The 26,299-nt window shown below is 38.3% G+C and overlaps 3 protein-coding genes across 3 annotated transcripts; 2 read left to right on the top strand and 1 right to left on the bottom strand.

The window, feature by feature from the left end:
• The first annotated feature begins 7,777 nt into the window (after positions 1–7,777).
• Positions 7,778–9,796, top strand: LOC137712501 (cytochrome P450 93A3). Its single transcript, XM_068451577.1, has 2 exons — positions 7,778–8,692; positions 9,135–9,796. The coding sequence occupies exons 1-2, from the start codon at positions 7,778–7,780 to the stop codon at positions 9,759–9,761; spliced, it is 1,542 nt and encodes a 513-aa protein (XP_068307678.1). The 3' UTR covers positions 9,762–9,796.
• A 6,382-nt stretch (positions 9,797–16,178) lies between these two features.
• On the top strand, positions 16,179–19,443 carry LOC137712806 (uncharacterized). Its single transcript, XM_068451973.1, has 5 exons — positions 16,179–17,046; positions 17,902–17,986; positions 18,096–18,265; positions 18,536–18,810; positions 19,265–19,443. Exons 1-5 carry the CDS (start codon positions 16,671–16,673, stop codon positions 19,439–19,441), a joined length of 1,083 nt encoding a protein of 360 aa, XP_068308074.1. The 5' UTR covers positions 16,179–16,670; the 3' UTR covers positions 19,442–19,443.
• Positions 19,444–19,564: 121 nt separating this feature from the next.
• Positions 19,565–20,952, bottom strand: LOC137712807 (polygalacturonase inhibitor-like). The gene has a single exon (XM_068451974.1). It carries the CDS (start codon positions 20,669–20,671, stop codon positions 19,679–19,681), a length of 993 nt encoding a protein of 330 aa, XP_068308075.1. The 5' UTR covers positions 20,672–20,952; the 3' UTR covers positions 19,565–19,678.
• Between the last annotated feature and the right edge of the window lie 5,347 nt (positions 20,953–26,299).

The raw sequence follows: 26,299 nt of genomic DNA, 5'->3' as shown, positions 1-26,299 counted from the left end.
TTTCGACTCGTAGGTGACCCGCGATCATTCACCCAGTCTTCACGTGATCGTAGCACTTGTGCGTATTTATTTACACCAGTCTTTTCGTACAGACCACTTTAGGTAGTTCTGACTCGTGTGCAGGCATACTTGTTGAGCAATTGGTTGAGCCGTACAAGTCATATTAGGTGACTCTGACTAGATCGATGAGCTATAAATTCAGCCGTACATGTCATATTAAGTGACTCCGGCTGACATATCATTTGCATTGATTTATATCTCCTGGCTTACATATTTTATGCTGAGATATTTGACATGGCATATATGTGGATTTTGCTATTCCGAGCATGGTTTTGATATACGTATGTATTCTATTTTCTGGGAAATTATATAGGTTTTACATCGAGGAGTTATTACCTTTGGCAAGTGAAATGGTTTTGAAAAGCTTTGTTTTTGCCCACTCACACTTTCTGTTTTGTGCCCCTCCAGGTTTTAAGTAGGAGTACTTGTTGGTGGCTTACGAGGAATTGACGGCAGTTATGACAGATTATAACTAATGTAGGACCACCTTTGGTACTGTATAATTAGTACTTGTCCTGCTGGACTACACTTAGGCTACCTATACTCTGATTATGGTGTGTCATACTTAAATATCGGGATTGCACTTTTATTTGCTTAGTGTAAATTAGTTAGCTTGGTTCTTAGTTATTCACATTTCTTTATATCATTATCATTTCCACACTGCGCACATGGCTACGTCACCCTCACGTGACGGCCAGCATGCCTTGATTTTGGCCGGGGTGTGTCAATTTGGTATCAGAGCCTAGGGTTGGCAGTCATGCATATCTTGTGAATATTCTAATTATTTTGGTGTCTTCTGTCAGAATTATGCAACCTTGTAGAGAGCCAAGTTCATCGGCTGAGTCTAGTTTCCCCAATATTACTCAGTTAGGAGAAGCTATAGCTAATGTTATTCAGTTTTTGCTTCGCCTTCCCCAGAGGACTCATCTGGAGACTATGTATAATATGAAATTGGATAAGTTTATGGGTAATGAAGGACATGAGGGAGCTGAGTGGTGGCTCAATCATCTTGAGAAAACTTTCCCTTTGATGCAGAGACAGGGAAATCTCCTTGAGGATAAATGGGTTGAGACGACTACCTAGTTTTTAGGTTAGGAGCCTGCATCCTGGTGGAGACATGAGTTTTATCAGTTATCACTAGATGAAGCTGCTGATTGTGAAGTTTTTAAATGGTTATTTCAGAAGAGATTCATTCATCCAGAGCATATAGATTGTAAAAACCAAGAATTTACGCACCTGAAACAGGGAAAGATGACAGCTAATAGGTACTACATGAGGTTTACCGATTTGTCTTGCTATCACCCGGGGATTGCTGCTAATCCAGTGGAGATGCTCCGTAATTTTAGGTTGGGTGCTTGAAAGATGTGGCGTTCTATGGCGACCACGACTCACTGTGCTGCTTACCAGGAGTTTTATGAGATTCTGCTTCGAATTGAAGATTCAGAGAACATGCCCAGTGATAGCAAGGAGGAGGAAGAAAAAGATGGTAACCAGAAGAAAAATGATAAAGATAAGGGTCAATCGTCTCAGGGACCTCGTAAGACTCAAAGTTTTAAGAAAAGTGGTGCCAGTTCCAGTTCTTCTAGCGGGGGTTTGAGTTCCACTGGGTAGAGAAGAAGTGGTAGATTTTCTGGAGGTCCTCATTTTCAGAGACAGAGAGATTCTGGTAGCACATGTGCTTCCTTGTGCCGTAGGTGTAATAATCAGCACTTTGGAGAGTGTAGGCGAGGCAGTAGTGGATGCTATACTTGTGGGCATATGGGACATCGGGCCATTCATTGCCCACTAAATCAGCAGAAGCCGCATCCATCTTTCTTACCACTACCAGTGCCGATTCAGCAGGTCCCATGACCTAGTAGTTATACCCAGATGGGTCGCAGGGGTACTTATCATTATCAAGGCAATGTAGCTCCTTATTCTGCAGGGCAGTATCAGTATCCGCATGATCCATATTATCAGAGTAGTTACCCTCAGTATCCTGGAGGTTATACGTCGTATCCTCCTTATTCAGCTGGTGGGTCTCAATGGTATCCTGGAGGATAGTCCCAGCACGTGGAGGTTGCTTCTAATAGTGCTGGACCATCGAGGCAGCCTAATCAGCCAGGTCAGGGGCGTAGTGTGAAGAAAAAGATGGTAACCAGAAGAAAAATGATAAAGATAAGGGTCAATCGTCTCAGGGACCTCATAAGACTTAAAGTTTTAAGAAAAGTGGTGCCAGTTTCAGTTCTTCTAGCGGGGGTTTGAGTTCCACTGGGTAGAGAAGAAGTGGTAGATTTTCTGGAGGTCCTCGTTTTAAGAGACAGAGAGATTCTGGTAGCACATGTGCTTCCTTGTGCCGTAGGTGTAATAATCAGCACTTTGGAGAGTGTAGGCGAGGCAGTAGTGGATGCTATACTTGTGGGCATATAGGACATCGGGCCATTCATTGCCCACTGAATCAGCAGAGGCCGCATCTATCTTTCTTACCACCACCAGTGCCGATTCAGCAGGTCCCATGACCTAGTAGTTATACCCAGATGGGTCGCAGAGGTACTTATCATTATCAAGGCAATGTAGCTCCTTATTCTGCAAGGCAGTATCAGTATCCGCATGATCCATATTATCAGAGTAGTTACCCTCAGTATCCTGGAGGTTATACATCGTATCCTCCCTATTCAGCTGGTGGGTCTCAATGGTATCCTGGAGGATAGTCCCAGAACGTGGAGGTTGCTTCTAATAGTGCTGGACCATCGAGGCAGCCTAATCAGCCAGGTCAGGGGCGTAGTGTGCAGGGACGTGGTAATCAGGCTAGCAGAGGTCAAGGAGGACGACAACAGGCTCAGGGGCGTATTCACCACATTACACTGCATGATGCTTAGAATAATCCTGATTTGATCATGGGTATGTTGAATATTCTTGGTCATTTTTCTAATGTATTAATTGATTGTGGTGCTACACATTCTGTTATTTCTTATACGTTTGCTCAGACGACACAACCTCATCCTACACCTCTTAGGTATGATTTAGAGTTTTCAATGCCTAGAGGGGAGACATGTTATGTTAGCTGTGTGTATACAAGATGTCCTTTGTTGGTGGAGGATGTTGTTATGCTCGTTAACCTCATTCCGTTGGATATTGTTGATTTTGATGTTATTTCGGGCACAAATTAGTTACATTATAATTGTGCCAATATAGATTGCTACGGGAAGACATTCACGTTTCATCATCCTGGGTTACTTAAGGTTACATTTGTGGGTGAGCGTAGTGGAGTGAGACATGGCGTTATTTCTGCTGTAAGGGCTAAAAGATTATTAAAGAAAGGTTATCAAGGATATTTGGCTCATGTGGTGTTGAATGATAATACTCCTAGTAGTGTGGAGGATGTGTGAGTAGTCAGGCATTTTCCTGACGTATTCCTTGATGATTTACCTAGACTACTACTAAACCGAGACGTGCCCTCGCGTGGCCGTGCGTGTGGCCGTACCTTGGCCAATGCGTGAGGGCGCGTGGGACATCAGAAAATTATTCTAAAAATATGGGGATGTTCGTGGGATTGAGTAAGCCACGATGGTATATTCAAATACCCCAATTGAGCAATGTATGAGAAGTTATTATCTAGTTTTGCTTATGTGCTTAAAATAATGTTAAAATAGTTGTTTCACATATAGGTGAGACGTTTCCAAAGGACGAGCATAGTCAGGCGAGGCTCGGGGGTTACGACCTTGCCATATATCAGTGAGTGGGCTTTTGGTTTTCAGTATACACACACACACACACACACACACTTAGAATATGCTTGGTATTTTCCAGAAAATGTGTTTAAATGGACTTGTGTTTTAAAATGCCATTCCAAATATTTTATACTTAGAATATGCATTTAGTAGTAGCAAATATTTATGTTTGACGCTCCAGATGCTCAGGTAAGTGCCAGGTGAGTTTATAGATTGTGGATGTGAGTTGCATGATTATGTTGAGATGTATTATAGCTCATAAACCTGATACCTGGTGTTAGTGCTCCTGCCCGTGGTCAGGGCACAGTCCTTCACGTGATGTTCACCTCCCGCACCATACGCTCACCTTGGATCCAAGTTAGGTTCACAGTCTTGTCATACAGACCACTACAGATGGTTTCGACTCGTAGGTGACCCGCGATCATTAGCACAGTTTTCACCTGATCGTAGCACTTAAGCGTATTTATTTACACCCAGTCCTGTCGTACAGACCACTTTAGATGGTTCTGACTTGTGTGCAGGCATACTTGTTGAGCTATTGGTTAAGCCGTACAGGTCATATTAGGTGACTCGTGTACATGTCATACTTATCGAGCTATTGGCTAGATGGATGAGCTATAGATTCAGTCGTACAGGTTGTATTAAAAGACTCCAGCTGACATATCATTTGCCTTGATTTATATCTCCTATGTTACATATTTTATGCTAAGATATTTGACATGGCATATATATGGATTTTGCTATTCCGAGCATGGTTTTGATATATGTATGTATTCTATTTTTTGGGAAATTATACAGGTTTTACAGCGAGGGGTTATTACCCTTGACAAGTGAAATGGTTTTGAAAAGCATTGTTTTTGCCCACTCACACTTTCTGTTTTGCGCCCCCTACAGGTTTTAGGTAGAAGTGCTTGTTGGTGGCTTAAGAGGAATTGACGGCGATTCTGACAGTTTAGCACTAATGTAGGACCACCTCTAGTATTTTATAATTAGTACTTGTCCTGCTGTACTGCACTTAGGCTATCTATGCTCTGATTATGGTGTATCACACTTAAATATCGGGATTGTACTTTTATTTGCTTAGTGTAAATTAGTTAGCTTGGTTCTTAGTTATTCACATTTCTTTATATCATTATCATTTCCACACTGCGCACATGGCTACGTCACCCTCACGTGATGGGCAACACGCCTTGATTTTGGTCTGGGTGTGTCAATTTATCTTTAATATTTTTAATTCCATAAATTATGGGTTTTATTTAAAATCTCGTTGATATAAAGAACTACAAATTTCATTTTTAATTTAAAAATACAATAACCTACATAGAAATACATAATTACATTAATGTCAGGGACTTCGATAAAAAAATGAAAACCACAAATGCTTTGGTCAAAGAACACATTGGTAGTTAGGGACCGCATCCAAAGTCTTCCTTTAATTAAACTATCTATATCTCTTTAAAATCAAATTTACTACCTAAACTACCCTCACAAACCTAATTCAATTTATAAATTTATCTCTACACCCATTTAGAAAATACAAATCCAAAATTTGCAAACAGAAGTCCATTTCAAGTTAAGACTACGAAAAAGTGCACAAATTCATAATTTACGCCAATGTGATCATCCTTGCAATCATATTATGATAGGGTTACCAATCAATAATATTTCAACTTTTGTTTCACTAAACTAAATTATGAAACTATAAGAACCATGCATTGGGTTTTTTGGGAGAGAGCTCATCAAAGTTTAAATCAAACCACCTACTGAAGTATGGCGCTTTTCTCCATGGATATGACATAAGGCTAATTCAAGTTATTTTGTATTTGTATGGGATACAATAGATTTACTTGATTTTAGTAATGTTTGGAAGAGTGCTATTTGATTTAATGTGTGTTCATATCTTTCCGCAGGGTTTAATCAATAATCATTTTTCACAACTTCAGACCTTGAAATCTAGTGCAGATCCCGGATGTCCTGTACAGTTGATCAACACTTACTTGCATGAGGTTGACACAATCTTATCCAATTAACAGGGGAAAGATACCCCTCTATCCATACCAAAAGCATATGATGTTTCAGTGATTGCCAGTTTCATGGCCTGAATGAATCCTGTCTCATCCTTAGTATTGTGTTTGCAGTGACTTAATCAAACGAAAGAACCATGAACTAGAAGGCTGGATGAAACTATTACATGGATTATTTGGATGAAACAAGAGGTGATGGTATGATTTAATTATAGAATGTGAGTTTATTGATAAGTTTTAGTTTTATTGTTAATTTTATTTCGTACTTGATGATAATTATGTAATAGAGTAAAAAAGTCAATTTAAATTAAATGTAGAAAGTAATTATACGGGTTCAAATAAAATTTATCTACTAATTAGAAAACCGTTAGCCTTTATTTACTAAATATGTAATTTTGACGCCAATCACACTCGCCCACGCGTAATTTTTCTTTTCCCTTTCACAAGATCACTAATGAGTGTTAGGCACAATTATAAATTATACAAAAGTTGATTTTAGCTCAATTCTCATAGAGTATTTGATTTTCTTTATATTGGATTAAAATAAGTTGCATTTTGGCTGGGTATATATTAAAATGCTTCTCTTTAGTATGAATAGAATATTTCTTATATTATATGTCTTTTGAATTCCTCGCTTTGCAACCTCTCTTTTAACCAATTATGTTTTGAGTTCAAACTCTCTTGTTGTTGTTTTTTTTTTTTTTTTTTTAGTTTACATTAGTGTATGATATCGTTTGTATTAAAAAAGAAGAATTATTATTATTATTATTATTATTATTATTATTATTATTATTTTCCTATTTTGAAATTCAAATATGGAACTATGATGCCCGTGCAACATAAAATTAGAAAAGAGTGAGAAATGAGATGAAAAATTAACAAAAACTTCATACGAATAAATAATGTAAAATGCAAATTTCTATGTTGTCTTGCACCACTACACGAAAAATTGCCAATAGCTACAGAGCAATCATGGTTGTTGTTAGAGAGGTAGTCTTAGTGATGATTATCTCTAAGCTGCAGATGGCAACTAGCTATAGCAAGAATGACCAAATCAACTAGTGCAGTTCTTTGACCCAATCAGCTGCAGATAGCAACTAGCAAGAATGACCAATGCTAGCATTCAAAACTTGGAAGATATTGTAAGGATGTTGCCGGCTCTAACCAATTGAAAATGTGAAACAAACAAGTTAGGACAAAGAACATAGCGTTGAGAATAAGATGCCGGTCATTTATACATAGAGTAATACACACTTGCGGTTTTTTAAACTCAAGTTTTGCACCAAAGACGGCTGCATGCTGACCCAGTCTCTACCCTACACCCTAAAAACACTACATCAGGCTTTCTAATGATTTGAGTGCTGTTTTTTTATACAAAGATATTCATTATATAAATTTAATGATTAAGGATACAATAAAGACGTGTATTAAGACATGAATCTCAATTGGAATTCTAAAACAACCCGAAAGCACTATACCAAAGCTGACAAAATCCACACAAATAACTAAAAATACACAGCTACAAAATTTAGTATAACACGTATCCAAGCTCATGCACCCCAAAACAATTAATTAGACCACAACGCTGAATCCTAACTATCACCACAAAATCGAAACTGTACCATTATATAACCCAACACATGTAACCAAGAAGTACCTGTGGAACAATGAGTGAATGTAAAAAGGAATCGGTCTTCAACAATCTCTGTGTGCATAAGAAATAGGAGTCGCTTTAAAGTGTAACAAGAAACCAACCACTTCAAATATAAACAAATACTCAGCCAAAAAAAAAATGTAAAACAAATAGATATTATTTTGTAACATATCTCAACAGAATGGACAAACTCTCAAATGATGGGATATTGAATTCCTTGTCTGAGGACTCTAAAATTCCTAGGAAAATGAATTAGGGTTTGAGCTCCTTAAATAAGAAACCATCAGAACAACATCTTTTGATGAGAATAATACAAAGATCAATCAACCATGGAAGTAGATTTCCAAGGATACATCATACTTTTCCTCGTGTGGCTAGTCTCCACAGTTTTGGTCCGAACCATGCTCACCAAATTTTGGACCAAGCCTCGCCTTCCACCAAGTCCGATGGCCTTGCCAATCCTCGGACACCTCCACCTCCTTGCTCCAATACCTCACCAAGCTCTTCACAAGCTATCCAACCGATATGGGTCTCTGATTCACCTCTTTCTTGGTTCCGTCCCTTGCGTAGTTGCTTCCACGCCAGAGATGGCGAAAGAGTTCCTCAAAACTCATGAGGGTTCTTTCTCCAACAGGCCCTATATTTCTGCTGTTGATTACCTCACGTACGGATCAGCTGATTTTTCATTTGCTCCTTATGGACCTTATTGGCAGTTCATGAAGAAACTATGCATGTCCGAGCTTCTTGGTGGAAGGACACTCGATCAGCTCCTTCCAGTCCGCCGTGAAGAGTTGGCGAGTTTCGTGCAACTGCTTCTGAACAAGGCCAAGGCAGCCGAGCCAGTTGATGTTGGCGCAGAGCTTATGACGGTGACAAATAACGTCATATCGAGAATGATTATGGGGCAGAGTTGCTCTTCGAACGAAAAAGAGGCTGATGAGATCAGGAAGCAGGTGAAAGCTATTGCTGAGTTGACGGGAAAGTTTAATTTGTCAGACTTCATATGGTTTTGTAAGAATTTGGATTTGCAAGGGTTTGGGAAACAGCTTAAGGAAGTGCGTGACAGGTTTGACTTTATGATGGAGAGGATTATCAAGGAGCACCAAGAGGAAAGGAAGAAGAAGGAAGTTGGCGAAGGTGGCGGTGATGCAGTTAAGGATCTACTTGACATTTTACTCGACATAGCTGAAGATGAAACCTCGGAGTTTAGATTGACAAGAGAAAACATAAAGGCATTCATCCTGGTAAATAGTTCTGAATTATCAAATCTTACACTGCCTAATAGTAATTTATTGCTCATTCACCGATCACTATAATGCCTCTAATTGTGAAGGATTTCATTAATAACTAATTATAATACGTATTTGTTAAATGACAACTATAATGATAAACATGAGGTCATGCAATCGAATTTTTTTTACATCCATCCATATTTAGTATACATTTGCTGAATTTAACGATTGAATGTACGTTCACAAATCTAAGCGACGGAATTTAATGAGTGGATCGAACCACTTAAAAGGCAATGTATGTACTTTACATTGTCGTATGGTAGAAGGACTCACGTGCACATATTCTTTTCCATATGGTTGGATGTTATAAGCCAAAATCACAATAAGTTTCTAAATGCTATGTGCATATGTAAATTAATGAAGCGATTGTTGATATATATTTGTTACATATCAGGATATATTTTCTGCTGGAACCGACACATCTGCAATCACGACAGAATGGGCACTAGCAGAACTAATCAACCATCCAGATGTGATGCAGAAAGCAAGACAAGAAATTGACACCATAATTGGAACAAACAGGCTAGTACAAGAATCAGACATTGCCAACCTTCCCTACCTACAAGCCATAGTGAAAGAAACCCTAAGGCTTCACCCAACCGGTCCATTAATCGTGAGGGAGTCCTCCGAATTTTGCACCATCGGCGGCTATGACATTCCCGCGAAAACAAGATTATTTGTGAATGTGTGGGCTATCAACAGAGACCCCAACCACTGGGTGACGCCATTGGAGTTTGAGCCGGAGAGGTTTGTGACCGAAGAGGGAAGTGGGAAGAGCCAGTTAGATGTGAGGGGGCAGCATTTTCATCTGTTGCCATTTGGGAGTGGACGAAGAGGATGTCCCGGAACCTCGCTTGCAATGCAGGTTGTGCAGACAACACTTGCCGCTATGGTTCAGTGCTTTGAGTGGAAAGTTGAAGGAACTGTTGACATGGAAGAGGCAGCTGGATTAACACTTCCGAGGGCTCATCCTTTGGTTTGTGTTCCAGTGGCTAGGTTCAATCCCGTTCCATCTTCCTGAATGATCATTTATAGAGAACCTTGTGTGTTTTACAAGCTGTCACTGAAAGAATTCAAATGTATTATTATATACTCTATCAAATACTGTGGTTCTTCCTTTTGCACCTTTCCTTCCCTTCTGAGAATTTGACTTCTCAGTTGCATTCATCTACTCTATCATCAAGTCAATGGATTCACCTTATACATGTTACCTTCCGATCTCCTGAGAAGAAGATTTTTTTTTCACAGTTACCTCTTCTAACTGAAAAAGGCAACACATTGTAAATTCATCAGTCTAGCTTGTCAATCATCCTTTGTTTACACATGGAGAAAATCTTATGTACGGCAGCTGTAGTGGCTACTAGGACAACTCTTATATTGAACTGTCATAGAATCAGATGAGACAAAGAATATAAGCGTCTATGTTTTATAGAGATGCGTCTTACACATGACGTGTTCAAACACCCCATTAAAAAGTTTCTCCCAGATATGCAGCTGCGGTCTTTATGGTAGCAGACTCACTAACATATATAGCATAATCAAATGCAAGACGTAATTTTATGAGAAAATACAAAAACTACACGAATGTCTACAAATCGTTGTGTATTTTTGTGTTTAAAACACGTTTAAAAGATCATATTTTATATCTTTGTTTACACATTAATATCCTGATACGCTTAAAATCACGTGATATTATAACCACACCCGAATACATGATAAATTTATGAAATGTCAATAACAGTTGAACAAAACATATCAACAAATAGCAACCATATTCTAGGTGACAAGAATAATCGGTGGATTACAGAAAAAGAATATGAAAATAAAAGTGTTATTTCACATTTCATTAGCCTTATAAAAGTGGAATTTACGATTTGTGGTAGTCTGTGGGCCAAATTTAAGATTATGTAAACCCCAGCAAGAAATTGACAACCTCATACTTGATCATGACAAGTTGAAAGCGAGAGGAGGTCGAATTCATTAACAAATTTATAGGGTTTTCCACTGCCAAACGCAATTAAACTTTTACGAAAGAAGAAAATAAACGCTTGCTTAGATGGAAACTGCTTTAATTTATTTTCTATAAATTCTCTTGAGGTGCGTTTACTAATCCGTAATCTGATTGAGAATAATTAGATTAAGGAGGAATTGAAATGAGGTGAAATGAGAATGAGATTCCTGTTAAAGTTGTTTACTAAAACTGTCTAGAATCGGAGTAGGAATGATATTGAGTCCATATAAGTTGTTTACTAATTCACTTCAATCAAAATGAAAACTAGGTTGATTACTAAATTGCCCTTACATAAATAAATTATTTTCATACTAATTAATTAAATTAAATTTCTTAAATAAATTTATATAATAAAATTCATCTATATAAAAATATATAAATAGGTTGTATTTATTTATTAAAAGATGGTTATTTCCATCCATCCCCCACATCTCCATCTTTCCCACGCCTCCCTATCATCCTGAAGGTCCAGTTGCACTGCCCTCCACCCACCCCTACCTTTCCTTGCCCTGTCTCTATCTTCCACCCCCTTATGCCTCCATAGCCACCGCCCCATAGCTAGGCCATTCATGGTCCAAAGCGGAGCGATCTCATTGCCATTTCGATCCTGGTCTACTACATCGGTTAAGAGTTCAACGGTCAGATTCAGGTAAGAGTCCAACGATTCGGTGAAACGAATGGAGAGTAGGCAAGTATGTGATGTGGCCCTGCATAGTGGAGGATGTGGTGTTGGCAGAGATGGAGAATGAGTTGCGCTAGATGAGTGTCAAATGAAAGGCAATGTTGGGATAATCAGAAACAACTAAGGGCATAATTGGTAGAAGAAATCCACTATGGATTCCTCAGGTGTCCAGGAATTGAAATACCTCCCTCATGTAGGGAGTTCAATTCTTCCAAAATTAGGAGTTGAATTCCTTACTGCGTGTGGACCCCACATGTATTCTAATTCCTCAAGATTACATAAACAAAGATATATCCCGTAATCGAAATCCAATTCCGTAAATTGATTCCGATTACGGGTACATAAACGTGCCCAATGCTTTACCCATAAGAATTTGCTCGTTGGGTTTTCCCTCCACTGAGTGTATTTTGGACTCGACATATGTTTATGGAATTCGCCTTATTTTAGTTTATTTGACAAATGACTCTTTTTGAGCTGAAGCTATCTTATCAATTAGTAAGGTCGCGAGAAAAATGACTAGTTTTTCGTGCGTAAATTTTTTTTATTTACAAGCTGATATTCTAGTTCTAAGTGGTTGTGTCCTTTAAATGAGAAAACTCTATTTTTGATTGAAATTAAATTGAAAAGAATTCCATTTGAATTTCCCTAATTTTTTTGGTAACTGAAAATTATTGGTAACTCTTTATTTATAAGTGAGAGGTCTTAGATTCAATTCTCGTCAAAGATGAATTTGAACCACATTATTGCTAACCCATTGTGAGTCTCTTTTGTTCAAAGAAAAAAAAAAAAAAAACAAAGGCCGAACCTAGGAATATTCCCGTGACAAAAAACAGTCCCAGCTTAATTTTGTCTAATTTTGTTTTGTAAATTTTAACACAATAACGTGGTGAAGCCGTTGGCGTTGCATGTAAAACAGTAAAACTAGGGGTGGGTTGGAAAAACCGAAAACCGAAAAAAACCGGACCGAAAACCGAACCGAGGCCGAAAAAACCGAAAAAAAAAAAAGCCGAACCGAATCGGTTGAACCGAACCGAACCGAATAATGTCTGGTTCAGTTTCGATTTCTGGGGTTCGGAAACCGAACCGAACCGAAGTATTCAAAACGACGTCGTTTTATGCTATTTTATTAATTAACAATCCTAATTCTAAAACGCCACCGTTTACCTCGAGTGTAACCTAAAACCTAGGGTCTTCTTCATCCGCTCTCAGTCTCTTCGCTCTCGGTCTCGCCCGCCTCGCCTGTTTTCCCAAGGCTCTCACTCTCAGTCTCTCCGCTCTCGGTCTTCTTCATCCTCTCTCAGCCTCATCTCTCTCTCAGACTCTGTCAATCTCATTCTCTCTCAAGGCTCAAGCTCACTGTGACCATTCTCATTCCCAATTCATCCTCTCTCAAGCTCTCGCTGAGTCACTGTGACCATTCTCATTCCCAGCTAGCGCCAGCGGTGGTGACCATTCTCACTCATAGCAAAAGGTTAGTGACTCAGGTGCTTCAAAAATTCTCTATTATTTCTTGTTTGAAAACTTCGATTGAAACCCATCTGTTTCCCCCAATTCATGTCTTCATTCAATTTGTTTAAAATTAGGGTTTTTCTTCCATTTTTTTAAAATACATGATTGTATTGAATTTTGGTGAAATTTTAATCCAAAGAACAAAGAGGGAAAAGATCCAATTGCTTGAAATTAAGAAAACAGACCCTAATTTTGCTTGAAAATATCCAATCATTTTAACGCAATTACGATGGACCTTGTTGGTTTCATTTTACATTTTTGGGAATGGCAGTCCTTATTTACCTAACTTCATTGTTTTGTAGGATTTGTCATCAGTACGAAGAAAATCTAAAAAGTCAACGAGGCTGGAACACAGAGAAGGCAGTTCGTCAAGTAGATGTTCTTCTTCTCGTAGTGTACATGATAGCTCATCTAATAGTGTAGTTGGTGGCAAAAAGGCTGACGACTGAACAAGGAAGTTTGTTATTATTTTATGGTATCAATTGCATCAAGTCGGTTATAAAATGTACCTCTCTAATATGCATATCCCGTGGAAAATAAGAAGGATTTACATCATTCCTGGTTAAGTTCATGTATTGGCATATTAGCATGTCTATGTATCAAAAAGCAAGAAAAAGATCAAGTAATGAGATACACCTGGCTAATTGAATGAAAAGCACTTTGATTTGATTTTCAATTGAACACCCTTGGATTGTTTGTTTGAGTTCGAATTTAGGAGGATTCAATTTCATAATACTATCGCTTTTATTGTCCAATTATGCATGAGCTAGGATTTAACACTGCCTAATTAGTAGGCTTGGCTAAAAATAAGCCTTATTTTAACGTGGACTACCGCTAGAATAACAGGAAAAAAAAGGCCAATTGATCCCAATAACTTGAGATTAATCAGAACCTGTATACATAAACAATGAATCGCATAAAAATGAATAGACAAAAGTGTTACCAAACAACAACAAACATTTCATTCCGTCATCCGTCAACTAGTGAGGTTGTGACTTGGAATCGAAGCTATCCATGCAGCATATATTTGACAGAGTTGCTTTTAGACAGATCTAACCTTGTCACACCAGAAATTGCATCTTCTCAAGATATAATAATGTGCTTGCTAGTTTTCTACTAATGTGCTTGCCAGTTTTGATTAACATTTACTTTTGTATAAGTTTGTAGTACTAACTACTATCCTCTTATTGTTTTGTGTGACTTAGATGAACGCAAAGGCGTCAAAGGTCTCAAGGGCCTCAAGCTCAAGTTCAAACTCAATGAGATCAAAATCAAATAGCCTTTATGATCAAACAAACTCATCTTCGAGTATACCATCGGAAGTAAGTAGTCATATCTTTCTATTACTTTTGCCCTTGTGTTTAATAATTAATACGGCTATACAAAGCATTCGTAATGCGGTTAGGTACGTAAGATCTTCCCCTCAAAGGTTGGAAAGCTTTAAAAGGTGTGTTGAGAAAGTGAGAATAGAGAGCAAAGGGCTTGTGATTTTGGATGTCCCTACTAGGTGGAATTCCACATTTTTAATGTTGGAATCGGCTTTAAAGTTCAAGATGGCTTTTGATAGATTAAAAGTAGATGATGGTCATTACCTTCTGTACTTTGTTAAAGACAATCATGATAATATGAGGGAGGGACCACCTTCGATGGATGATTGGAGTGAGGCAGAGATATTTGCAATCTTTTTGAGACCTTTTTATGAAGTCACTTTAAAAGTATGTTGTTCTAATACTTCAACCGTTCATACTACTTTTGGTGATTTGTTTAAGATCAAAAGTCTCTTGCATGAAAACAAAGATGATGAACTTTTGTCTATGATCTCCAAGTTGATGCAAGAAAAATATGACAAGTATTGGGGTTCACTTAAGGACATGAATCAATATCTTTTTATAGCACTTGTGCTTGATCCTCGCCACAAATTAGATATAAGTTGTTGATTATTTTGAGATACAATTTGGTGAGGATGAAGAAAAGGTTGAAAGTGCCACAAATGGGGTGAAGGACTTATTGATTGATCTTTACAAGATTCATGAAAATATGTCTTTGAGTACACAACAAAGTATAAGTGGTGGTGGTAGTTCTCAAACGACAAGTGGAGACTCTTCATCAAGCATGACCGAAATAGAAAGAAAGTTGAAAGAAAAAAGTGAAATGAGAAAAGCAAAGAGAGCCCGGGTTGTGCATAATGATGTTGACAAGTGTCTTTCCGATTCTAATGAAGGAGAAGAAGAGGAGAACTTTGATGTATTGAATTGGTGGAGAGTGAATGGGGTTTCTAAGTACCCTATTTTGGCACGTGTTGCAAGAGAGATCTTAGCTATTCCCGTATCAACCATTGCTTCGGAATCCTCCTTTAGTACAAGTGGACGGATAATTGATCCATATCGTAGTTCTTTAAGTCCAAAAATGGTGGAGGCTTTGATATGTACTCAAAATTGGCTTAGGTCCATTCATGTTGCATTACATCATGAGCCAACCATTGAGGAGATGGAGTTTTGTGAAGAAGTTGAGAAAGGTAATTTTATTTATTGCATTTGATTTTGTTAGATTATTTTAAATAATATTTTAATTAATATCTTTTCTTTTATTATTTGTATGTAGAAATGGCAAGTGGAAGTTCAAAAAAAGGTGATATGTTGCCCCCTAAGCCACCCAAGCATTAGCAAGCAAATTATCATTGAAAAAGTTGGTGGATCACTCTCATACCATTAAGGCATAAGAAGAGTTTTGGAAGCTTTGAACTTTGATGTTATTTTAAGTTTGGACTTTTGGAAGCTTTGAACTTTGATGTTTATTTAACTTTGGACTTTGGAACACTTGATTATAATTGAACTTTGAATTGAATGTTTATTTTCATTGTCTTTGACGATTATGTTTGAATGATTATATTAGAAATTTGGATGATTATATTAGAAATTTGAATGATTATTTCATTGTCTTTGAATGATTATATTAGAAATTTTGGAATGCTTATTTTGACGATTATGTTGAAATGGGACTTATTACAAAATGGTTGCAAGTTGGTTTCATACAATTGTTTTTAGCTACTTGGAAGAGAAAAAAAAAAAAAAAAAAAAAAAAAAAAAAACCGAACCGGGCCGAAACCGAACCGAGAAAAACCGAACCGAACACAAACCGAGAGAAAACCGAACCGAACAGTAATTTCGATTCGGTTTCCGGTTTTGGCAAAAAACCGAAACCACCCCTAAGTAAAACAGTAAATCCTTGTCCTTGAAGCTCTTGCCATCACAAAAAGCACTGCCCCCAATCCACCGTCTCAATCCCATGTCTACTCTCAGCCCGCATTTTTTGTTTTTGTTTTTGCTTTTGGTTTGATAGGCCTCCCTCTCTCGCTTCCCCCTCTCCCCTTTCGCTTTCGGATTTTGGATCCCCTCCACTCTCTCACCAACCCCTTCTCCTCCCATCTCCTTTCGCCTCACCAATTCCTTCCAGTTTCCCATTGATTTCTGCACCATCCATGCCTCTCGATTCACACTCGCCATAGTTACCTAATATTTATTTCAATTGTTAAGTAATCTCTAATCTGTTCATCCCCAATTCATGTTTTTCAGATTATGAAATTCACAAATACTTATTCCCCAACATTCTGGATTCTTCTTTGTTTCTGAAAGTGTGCATAAAATTTCATCTGGGTTTTGTTCAAATTGATCAAAAAACCCAACTTTTGTGAAAATTTTGGTGTTTGAATTTCTGCGTTTCTCTCAAAAATGGTGACTGTGAATCTGGGAATGCTTCATTATGTTCTGGACCATGTGTATGGTGCATTCATGCACAGAACAAAGATTAGCCCTCAATTTTTTTCGAGAGGGTGGGGCGGCACAAAGCCTGAGCTGCTTGAGAGGATGATAAATCAGCTTTTCCCAGAAGCAGCTGGCCAGAATTGGCCTCCTACTGTGATCCAACCAACTTGGAAAACTGTTTGGGAGAGCAAGACGGCTTCTCTCAGAGAAGGGGTTTTCCAGACGCCTTGTGATGAGCAGCTTCTCAATGCATTGCCTCCTGAGAGTCGCAGTGCAAGAGTTGCGTTTCTTGTTCCAAAATCGGTTCCTCCTCAGAGGATGGCCTGTGTCGTTCATCTTGCAGGTATAATTACGGTTCATATTTATTCACCGTGTGATAAATTAGGATTGGAATTTTGGGATTAATGTTTTCTTATTTTATTCGTGTATGTTTTGGTTATTTACACCGATGTAGTATAACAAATCATTAGTAAACTATTGGGAGGTTGGATCTACATTTACCGCTTCGATTTATCTCTAGCAATATGAACTTTGAGCCTTGCTTATTGATGAAATGCTCTGAAATATAATTTCAACCTGTTTTCTGCCTTTTGATTACAGTAGCAAAGGTTGGCAGGTAGCGGTAACTTGGCACACCATGCGTTGTGTTGAGCATTGAAATATTAGAATTAGAAATCAAATGCTAGAAATACGTTTTGTTTATTTATTTTAAAATGTTTACAATTCAATTGGGTCTTTGTCTTCAACTTGTATACTTCTCTCAAAGAGTCTAATATTGAGTTTTAAGTGTTAACTAGTTTTGGGAAAGTATACTTGGAGGAACTGTTCTTGTTCCTTTGGAAGATTGACAAACATGGCCGTCCAATTTACTTGGTTTGGTTCTCTCAACTATATTATTGCTGCAAAGTATATGATTGTGTGCGCAGTAATTTGTTCTTCTTTGGTTGGCATTGTTGAGGAAAACTGGGAGGAATTTCTATGCTGACTACATATTTATTCAAATATCTCTAGATTAATATGTGATAACTGATGATGTATTACATTTTGGTTTGAGCTAGTCCTTCTGCAATCAACTTAGTGGAGAAGCTCTGGAAACAAAATCTCTTTAAAGCTTCTTAATTTGAATTTCTTTGCAGTAACACTTGATCGAAATTTTTTTTAACACTTTGCGTTACGATTTGTAATTTCCATTTTGCAGGAACTGGAGACCATACATTTGAACGAAGGTTACGTCTTGGTGGACCTTTGCTGAAGGAAAACATTGCTACTATGGTGCTTGAGAGGTATAAATTATTCTGCGCAGCCAGATACCTTTTGTAACTGAAATCAGAGTTCTACATGGTTACTATTCGTACCTTCCAGCTTTTTAATTGAGGTAGATATGTTATGCAGCCCTTTCTATGGACAAAGACGTCCTGTGATGCAGCGTGGGGCAAAACTCATGTGTGTCAGTGACTTGCTTTTATTAGGAAAGGCAACCATTGAAGAAGCTCGCAGTCTCTTGCATTGGCTAGACTGTGAGGCAGGGTTTGGCAAGATGGGTGTTTGTGGACTTAGCATGGGTATAGACCCAACTCCATCTCTTGCTATAACTTTAAGTGTTCGAAGTTAGAAAAGTCGTTCCCATTCTCTCTGGTTTAAAATTTGAAGTATTATTTATTGTTAAAACTTAAACTAGTTTTACTTCGTTTCTACATGGTTGAAAGTTGAACCTAAATTTTTAGTTCTGACCTTTGGAATAAATCATGGACTTTTCCTGGAAGTGGAACACTGGCACCCTTCATTTAATCACAGTCCTTTTGGCCGAAATATAATGCTTCTATGGAACCTAGGAGGAGTACATGCTGCAATGGTTGGATCACTGCACCCCACACTCGTCGCAACCCTACCTTTTCTCTCTCCACACTCTGCTGTTGTGGCATTCTGTGAGGGAATATTAAAGCATGCAACTGCGTGGGAAGCCCTGAGAGAAGATCTTGCAGTGCAGAAGGCTGCAATGACTCTCGAGGAAGTGAGAGAACGGATGCACAATGTCCTGTCTCTCACGGATGTCACGCGCTTTCCGATTCCAAAAAATCCCAATGCCGTGATATTTGTTTCAGCCACTGTAAGTATTTATTGTTGGAAAATTAGTCTATTACTGTTTTTATTAGTTTACTTGGAGAATAAGGATTATGATTCCTTGCCCATTTTGGATTAGGTTTAGTTCACCATGTATAGGAGTGCTTGTATTTTATTATGAACAAGTCAGTCACAATGTGGTCCTCTGAGTTGTAGCCTTCTTGGCCAATCTTGTAGTGCTTCTTCGTTTTCTATAATATTCGTAGTTTTATAATCCGTTGTACTCTGATTTTCAACTTTTATGTGGTTACCTTTCTGCTCTTTTGTTATTAACCCATCTTTAAGATTCTATCAACATTTTCCCATTTCCTGCTCTTAATAGCAAATTGACCATTGTATGCTACTCCGAATAAGTCATTGTGGAATGTAAAGTCTTGATTTTTGGTTTTTGACTTGCTAGCTTTACAAGTTTTTTCCTTTAATTACACTTTATGTTTCAGGATGATGGATACGTCCCGAAACACTCTGTGCTAGAGCTTCAAAAAGCTTGTCCGGGTTCAGAAGTAAGATGGGTCACTGGTGGGCATGTCTCATCGTTCCTTCTCCACAACAGTGAGTTCCGCAGGGCTATTGTTGACGGACTTGACAGATTGCCATGGAAGGAGTCTCCATTGTGACATTGGCAACACAAGTGGAGAAGGGTCACCCTACACTTATTCTGATGTGGTAACCTTCGCCTCTAATTTACGCCGAACTTGAAAAAAACTGGATATAGTTGATATTTTAAACACCAACAGAAATAATGGGAAAACGGGGTCTCTTTCATGAATATTATTTCCTTATTTGTATGACCAAACACCCGTTTAGACAGAAACTAGTTGAAAAATTGCTGGCCAAATCTGCAATTGTGGCCGTTACTTGCAGCTTGGCAGTGGAGCACCGCACAAGCATCGGTTATGGAAATAAGAATACTCGTTGAAGCTTTGCAACTTTCCGCCCACCGGAATCTGACCACACAGCCTGTTGTAGCTCACGTTCAGGAACTGGAAATTCAGTTGGGTAAACTCCACTGGGATACTCCCGTAGATCTTATTGTGGTTTACATCCAGTGAGGTCAAGCTTGTCGGAAACTCCACCTTTGACAGATTAAATTCCAGCAAGTTCCTGGATAGGTCCACAATCTGGGTTGTCTTGTTCAGCCCAAATATCACTGATGCGTCACCTTCGAGCTTGTTCCGTGATAAGTCTATGCTGCCGAAGTCCATCTGGGCAAATGAGGTTGGAATGTTGCCCGAGAGCTGGTTGTGGGAGAGATACAGGTCTGGAACGTTGCCAATGAACTGCCCAAACGATTTCGGAATATGACCTGTGAGCTTATTGCGGTCTAGATGAAAAGCGTTGAGATTTGGGAGCTGAGAAAGCGAGCTGGGGATGGCGCCGGTGAGGTTGTTGAAGGAGAGGTCGAGGAATGTGAGGTTCTTGAGTTGGCTGAGGAAGTCAGGGACAGAGCCTGAGAGGTTGGTCCAGCTGAGCCTGAGAAACTTGAGTCCTTTGAGCTTGGCAATGGCGGGTTGGATTGGGCCAGTGAGATTGGGTTGCTTGTGGAATTCAAGGGTTTCAAGGTACGGCAAGTCTCCAACTAGGGCGGGGATTTGGCCGGATACCTGGCCGGCAAAGATGGTGAGGGAGTTGATGCGGTTTGTGGTTGAGTCACAGGTGACGCAGTACCAATCACAACAGTCGGTGTCTGATTTCCATGAGGCCAAGACATAGGGGTCGCCGAAGGCTTTCTTGATTTGTAGGAGGACTTTTTTGTCGTCGGGGTTGCAGAGATCGGAGAGAGCGGGGTTTAGGACGGAGGAGAAAAGTAGGGTTAGGGAGAGGAAGGTGGAGAACTTGAGCTCCATTGTTTTGGGTTTTGGTCGAGAGCCTGAGAGATGTGAATTTGTGGTTCAAAGAAGTGTGGGATTTATAGGTATTGCATGCGGCCATCAAAGTGAATTGTTCTGGGAAAATGGGTGATGCATGTACTGTCGAAGGGATTTTTCAATGTGATTGGTGCACATAGTGGTACACTATGTGTTAATATCCAAATTGTGGGATATGTGTGGTAACAAGTTAATAACTTAAAAAATAAATTTTCCCACCACTTCTATTAAAACACGTGATGTACCACTTGTTCCCGTCACAATGAAAAATTTCTTGTATTGTTGAAAGTTTCGACAGGTCAAAGGTCTTTTGCGCATTTAATCGACATCAAAAAATAACATGCTTTGCTCCTTATTTCATTCAAACAAGTAATGTCTTTTGTTTTACATCTCCTAAAGTTTGAGATGTTCCTAATCTTTTAACTGTTAGATTTTTAATTAAAAATACGAAAATCAAGGTGTATCGGTTATAAACCTGAAGTATACTCCAAAACATCGTAGAATTTTTAGTAGATTTGTTAGTTTAATAGCAAAAGTGTCTCATTTTCTCAAGGCCTAATGCTTTAGGTCTCATGATTATCTGAGTTGTTTGGGAAAGTAATAGCGTAGGAATAAACAAAATTAAAGAGAGAACAAATGGAGCACGGTTTGGTAACCATGGTCGGCCAAAGCTGGATTGATAGAGATGAGGACCTAAGAGTTTCTCAAGATTACTCAGCTTCTTTGACTGAAATAAGCTAAGTTCGGAGGAGAGATTTGCAAGTACTACTAGATTTAGGATAAAATAATTAGAAATAATTGACAAAGATGTGAGAGGCATTGAAATGCCCTACATGATGATTAATAATACACAAACAAGTCCAAATCACTCATGTCAAGCAGTCATTTTCATATTCATCCGTTACTTTGTTTTATAATGCATTTCTAACTAATTAAAATTCATTGGTATTCACAAATTCTTCGTCCAAACATAACCTCATAAACAAAGCGCTAGCCCACTATCTATGTAGCAAGTCATTTTATTTTTTGCGGACAGTTGTTGGCCACTCTTAAATGATTCAACTTTATTTATATTAGATTGTCAATGAAGTAGAATCGTTAAGAGTAATTTGTTATAAATAATTTTACGGTATTTGAAATCATATAATAACCAAGTTTTTGCTAGCATTGTTAGAGATGCCCTAATCCAACATTTGCCAAAATTTCACGCTTCTATACTGTTATGACAACTTGAATAAAAAAAAAGTCAAAAATGAAGGGTGTCTGCCGAATCCTTGTGGTCTGCGTGCTGTGATCTGGCAAATGCAGATGAACCTCCACCACGTTGTGCTTCACCAAGTGACTTCCACCCTTCCTCAATTGGCAACTGATGGCGGTGAATTGAGACTTAATTAAACCCAATAAACTTGTGCCATGTCAATGTTACTATTTGCTTTGCTTGTTAATTGCCCTGTGACTTCTTTTTAATACAACAACATTATTCATACTAAAATATGGAGATTTTAGATAATTAGAGAGCCATGGGCACTGTCGCTGCTCTATTAAATAAAGATAAAATAACAAAAATATCCTTATTTTTTGTCAAATCATTTTAACTCATTGTTTATTAAATTGAAGGTATGTTTGGCTTTTTATTCTTATTTAACATAAATTTTTACGGAATGATTAAAATGATTGATGGTGGACAAATTCAAGAACTACTTCTATCAATTTCAAATCTTAAAAACTAAAGTAAGGAGTTATACCAAATTCATGACCATTTTAGCTAAAAGCCTTTTACTTATTTAGTTAATTTTTTCTGTAGGTCATCTGGCCTCCACAAATAAAAGGAGGGCTTTTTTTTTTTTAGCTAATTCTTTAATTTAATATTGTATAAAAAATCATGTGCAAAATAACATGAAAACATCCTCTAACGTAGAGAGAATTGCACGTATAGATATTAAAAAAAGAAAACAAATGAAAATGGCTTGAAAACTTTGAGTTTTAACAATAAAGACAAAATAAAGAGTAAAGTGAATAGTATCAGGTTTGACTTTTTAGTGTAAAAATATGGTTTTTTTTGTTAAAATGAACAGTACCGCGAGCTTTTCGTTAAAATTCCCTATCAAAAAAGGAATCAATTTGATTCAGGTTTTGTCAATGTGGATGCAAAAGTCCGTCCCATTCGGTCTCTCGGTTCGGTTTTTGTTTGAAACTAAAAATCAAGCATAAATGATAGGTTCAATTCAATTTGATTTTGGAAAAGAAAATTGCTATATCAATTCAACCATACCAAAACTGACTCAAGTTCGATTTGGTTGGTTCGGTTTTGTTTGTAATGACTGTCAAGGAAGTGAGAGAACGGACGCGCAATGTCCTGTCTCTCACGGATGTCACACGCTTTCTGATTCCAGAAAACCCCAATGCTGTGATATTTGTTTCTGCCACTGTAAATATTTATTGTTGGAAAATTAGTTTATTATTGTTTTCTTTAGTTTACTTGGAGGACAATGATTAGGATTCCTAGCCTTTTAAGTTTAGGGTTTCTTGCCTATTAGGATTAGGTTTAGTTCACTATATATGGGAGTGCTTGTATTTTATTATAAACAAGTCAGTCACAATGCAGTTTTCTGAGTTGTAGCTTTTTTGGCAAATCTTGTAGTGTTTCTAATACTCATAATTTTGTAATCCATTTGTTCGTTTATTGTTATGTGCACTTTGATTTTCAACTTTTATGAAGTTACCTTTCTGCTCATTCGTTATTAACCCACCTCTATGACTATTATTGTTTACCTATTTCGTGACAGCCCACCCCGAATTATTTGTACTATAGGTGTGAAATGACGATTTTGCCCCTGGACGTTAATTTGCGTTGTAGGGTGTTTGATTTGTTTTGTTTTCTTTTTGGTTGGTGGGCTACTATCTGGACCACACACACACACCCGTGACTTCCTTCTCTCCCTTCTCTCTCAAACTTTCTTCCAGTTTCCTTCCATTTCCTTTGCAAGTGTACGGACAAACTTCAAACTAACTTTCCACGCACGGATCGAATGTTTGAAGGTTAGTTTTGGACTCCTTGCAAGCCCAGGAACTCATCCATACCATTTTTAGGACGTGAGACCTTCGAAAACCCGAGAACCATGGAACCCCGATTTGGTGCACTGTTCATGCACACGTGGTCGTGAGGTTTTTAGAAGTTTTTAAGGTTCTAGGAAGCTTTAGGACGTCTTCACAAAGCTTGGGGAGTAATTTTCAAGTGTTTTGGACGTCGGGAAGCTCGAGTTCGTCGAGTTGTAGGTTTGGCCGGATTATCGAGGTTTCTCCGGCGAGATTCCATTGGTTTTAGGTCCCCAAAGTGGTAATGTTTTGTTCTACTCATTGTAAGCTTCATTTTGGTACAAATTTCATGGAATTCGGTTGAGAAATGAAGAAGATATTAAGGTTTGAAGTTTTTCCAGTTTCTGGCAAGAATTCGAGTTGTAGACGGCAATGTTAATGACGGCAACCGGCGAGGCTCACCGGAGAAGGAAGAGAATATTCCTTTAGAGTTAACGGAATATTCTAACGGCGTCAGGTAACTGCCATTAACATCTGTTAGGGTTTTAACGGAATATTCCCTAACGTCGTTAGGGTTTCACACGCGTGCCTTGGCCGGCGTGTGGGAGGCCAGAAAATTATTTTAAAAATATGGGGATGTTCGTGAGATTGAGTAGAGCATGTTGGTATATTCAAACACCCCATTTAAGTAATGTATGAGAAGTTATTACCTAAGGTTGGTTATGTGCGTTAATTTGACATTTTTATAGTTGTTTCGCATATAGTGAGGACTATCCAGAGGACGAGCGCAGCCACGCGAGGATCGGGGCTTACGATCCTTCTACGTATCAGTGAGTGGGCTTTTGTTTTCAATATATATATATATATTGATTGGTATCTTTCCAGAAACTACGTTTTAATGGTTTTATAATTGAAATGCCATGTCGAATATCGTTGATATTATTATTGTGATTGTGTTAGTTATGCTTTGGTGCCTTGGACGCTCAGGTAAGTCAGGTGAGTATGCTGTTAGTCATAGATGTGGTGCTGATGAGATTGAGTTATAGCTTATATTCCTACACCTTGGTGATTGTGCTCTACCAAAGTAAGGCATAGCCTTCACGTGATCGTTCACCTCCTGCACCGTACGCTCACCTTGGATCCAAGGCAGGTGCCAGCCTGTCGTATAGACCACTATAGATGATTTCGACTTGTAGGTGACCCGCGATACATCACACAGCCTTCACGTGATTGTAGCACTGAGCGTATTTATATACATCAGCCTGTCATACAAACCACTTTAGGTGGTTCCGACTTGTGTGCAGGATAGTGGTTGAGGAGCTATAGTTTCAGCCGTACAAGTCACTTTAGGTGACTCCGGCTGACGTACTGATATTACTAGCATATTATGATTTTGTTTTATCTCACCTGCTTGATGCTTATACTATTTGTTGGATATTTTGACGCGGCATGTTCTGGCATGGCATATTTGAGCTTTATCGTTTTTAGCATGATTTGTTATACGAGTACGTATAATATTTTCTGGAAAGTATACGGGTTTTACAGAGAGAGGTTATTACTTGATATTGAAATGGTTTGAAAAACAAACTTTGTTTTTGCCCACTCACGTTTTCTGTTTTTGCCCACTGACATTGAGGCATTTCTAACAGACCACCCTCCATGTAGGACTTTCTAGTTATCCTTGTGTAGTGTTTGATTTTTTTTTTCTGGACTGCACCTAGGATACTTGAACTTTTACTTTGCCTTTTTCCTTCTATGTTTGTCATTGATCTTTTTATTGTAAATTATTTTGTTGACTTTATTTTTCTCGTATTTTCACTCTTTTACTTCCGCATTGCGCACTTGACTACGTCACTTCCACGTGACGGCCAACACGCCCCAATTTTTGGATCGGGATGTGTCATATTTCCTGTTCTTGATAATAACTTGACCATTATATGCTACTCCGAATAAGTCGTCATGGAATGTAAAGTCTTGTTTTTTGGTTTTTATGACTAGCTAGCTTTCCAAGTTTCTTCCTTTAACCACAATTATGTTTCAGGATGATGGGTACATCCCAAAACACTCTGTGCTGGAGCTTCAAAAAGCTCGGCCAGGTTCAGAAGTAAGATGGGTCACTGGTGGGCATGTCTCATCGTTCCTTCTCCACAACAGTGAGTTCCGCAGGGCTATTGACGGACTTGACAGATTGCCATGGAAGGAGTCTCCATTGTGACATTGGCAACACAAGTGAAGAAGACCCTACACTTATTCTGATGTGATATCCTTTGCCTCTAATTTACACCAAACTTGTTAAAAACTGGATATAGTTGATATCCGAAACACCCGCATAAATAATGGGTGGTCTCCTTGAAATATTATTCCTGATTTATTTTCATTCATCCATTTCCTGTCGTATTCTAAATTCCGACTCACCAAAGAGTATGCTGGTTTAGGAACATTGTATAGAAAAAAGATCGGCAAAGTTTATTACGTTTCTGTTTTCGACAAGTAAATTATTGGCCAAGTTTATTCGCTATAATCTTTTCTTTTACATGGATTATTCGCTATAAATCTGTGTTCTATATGCAG

Source organism: Pyrus communis, chromosome 13 (assembly GCF_963583255.1).
Source record: "Pyrus communis chromosome 13, drPyrComm1.1, whole genome shotgun sequence".
Lineage (NCBI taxonomy): Eukaryota > Viridiplantae > Streptophyta > Magnoliopsida > Rosales > Rosaceae > Pyrus > Pyrus communis.
Note: the sequence above shows the minus strand (reverse complement) of the source record. Positions and strands in the feature narration are given on the sequence as shown.

What these genes read in the sequence shown, in the direction of transcription:
- LOC137712806 (XM_068451973.1), top strand. Translation starts at nt 16,671, where the DNA reads ATGGTGACTGTGAATCTGGGAATGCTTCATTATGTTCTGGACCATGTG. An exon ending in CTGTGTCGTTCATCTTGCAG is followed by an intron (nt 17,047 to 17,901) that starts GTATAATTACGG and finishes TCCATTTTGCAG; the next exon opens with GAACTGGAGACCATACATTT. An exon ending in TGTTTGTGGACTTAGCATGG is followed by an intron (nt 18,266 to 18,535) that starts GTATAGACCCAA and finishes TATGGAACCTAG; the next exon opens with GAGGAGTACATGCTGCAATG.
- LOC137712501 (XM_068451577.1), top strand. Translation starts at nt 7,778, where the DNA reads ATGGAAGTAGATTTCCAAGGATACATCATACTTTTCCTCGTGTGGCTA. An exon ending in ACATAAAGGCATTCATCCTG is followed by an intron (nt 8,693 to 9,134) that starts GTAAATAGTTCT and finishes GTTACATATCAG; the next exon opens with GATATATTTTCTGCTGGAAC.
- LOC137712807 (XM_068451974.1), bottom strand. Translation starts at nt 20,671, where the DNA reads ATGGAGCTCAAGTTCTCCACCTTCCTCTCCCTAACCCTACTTTTCTCC.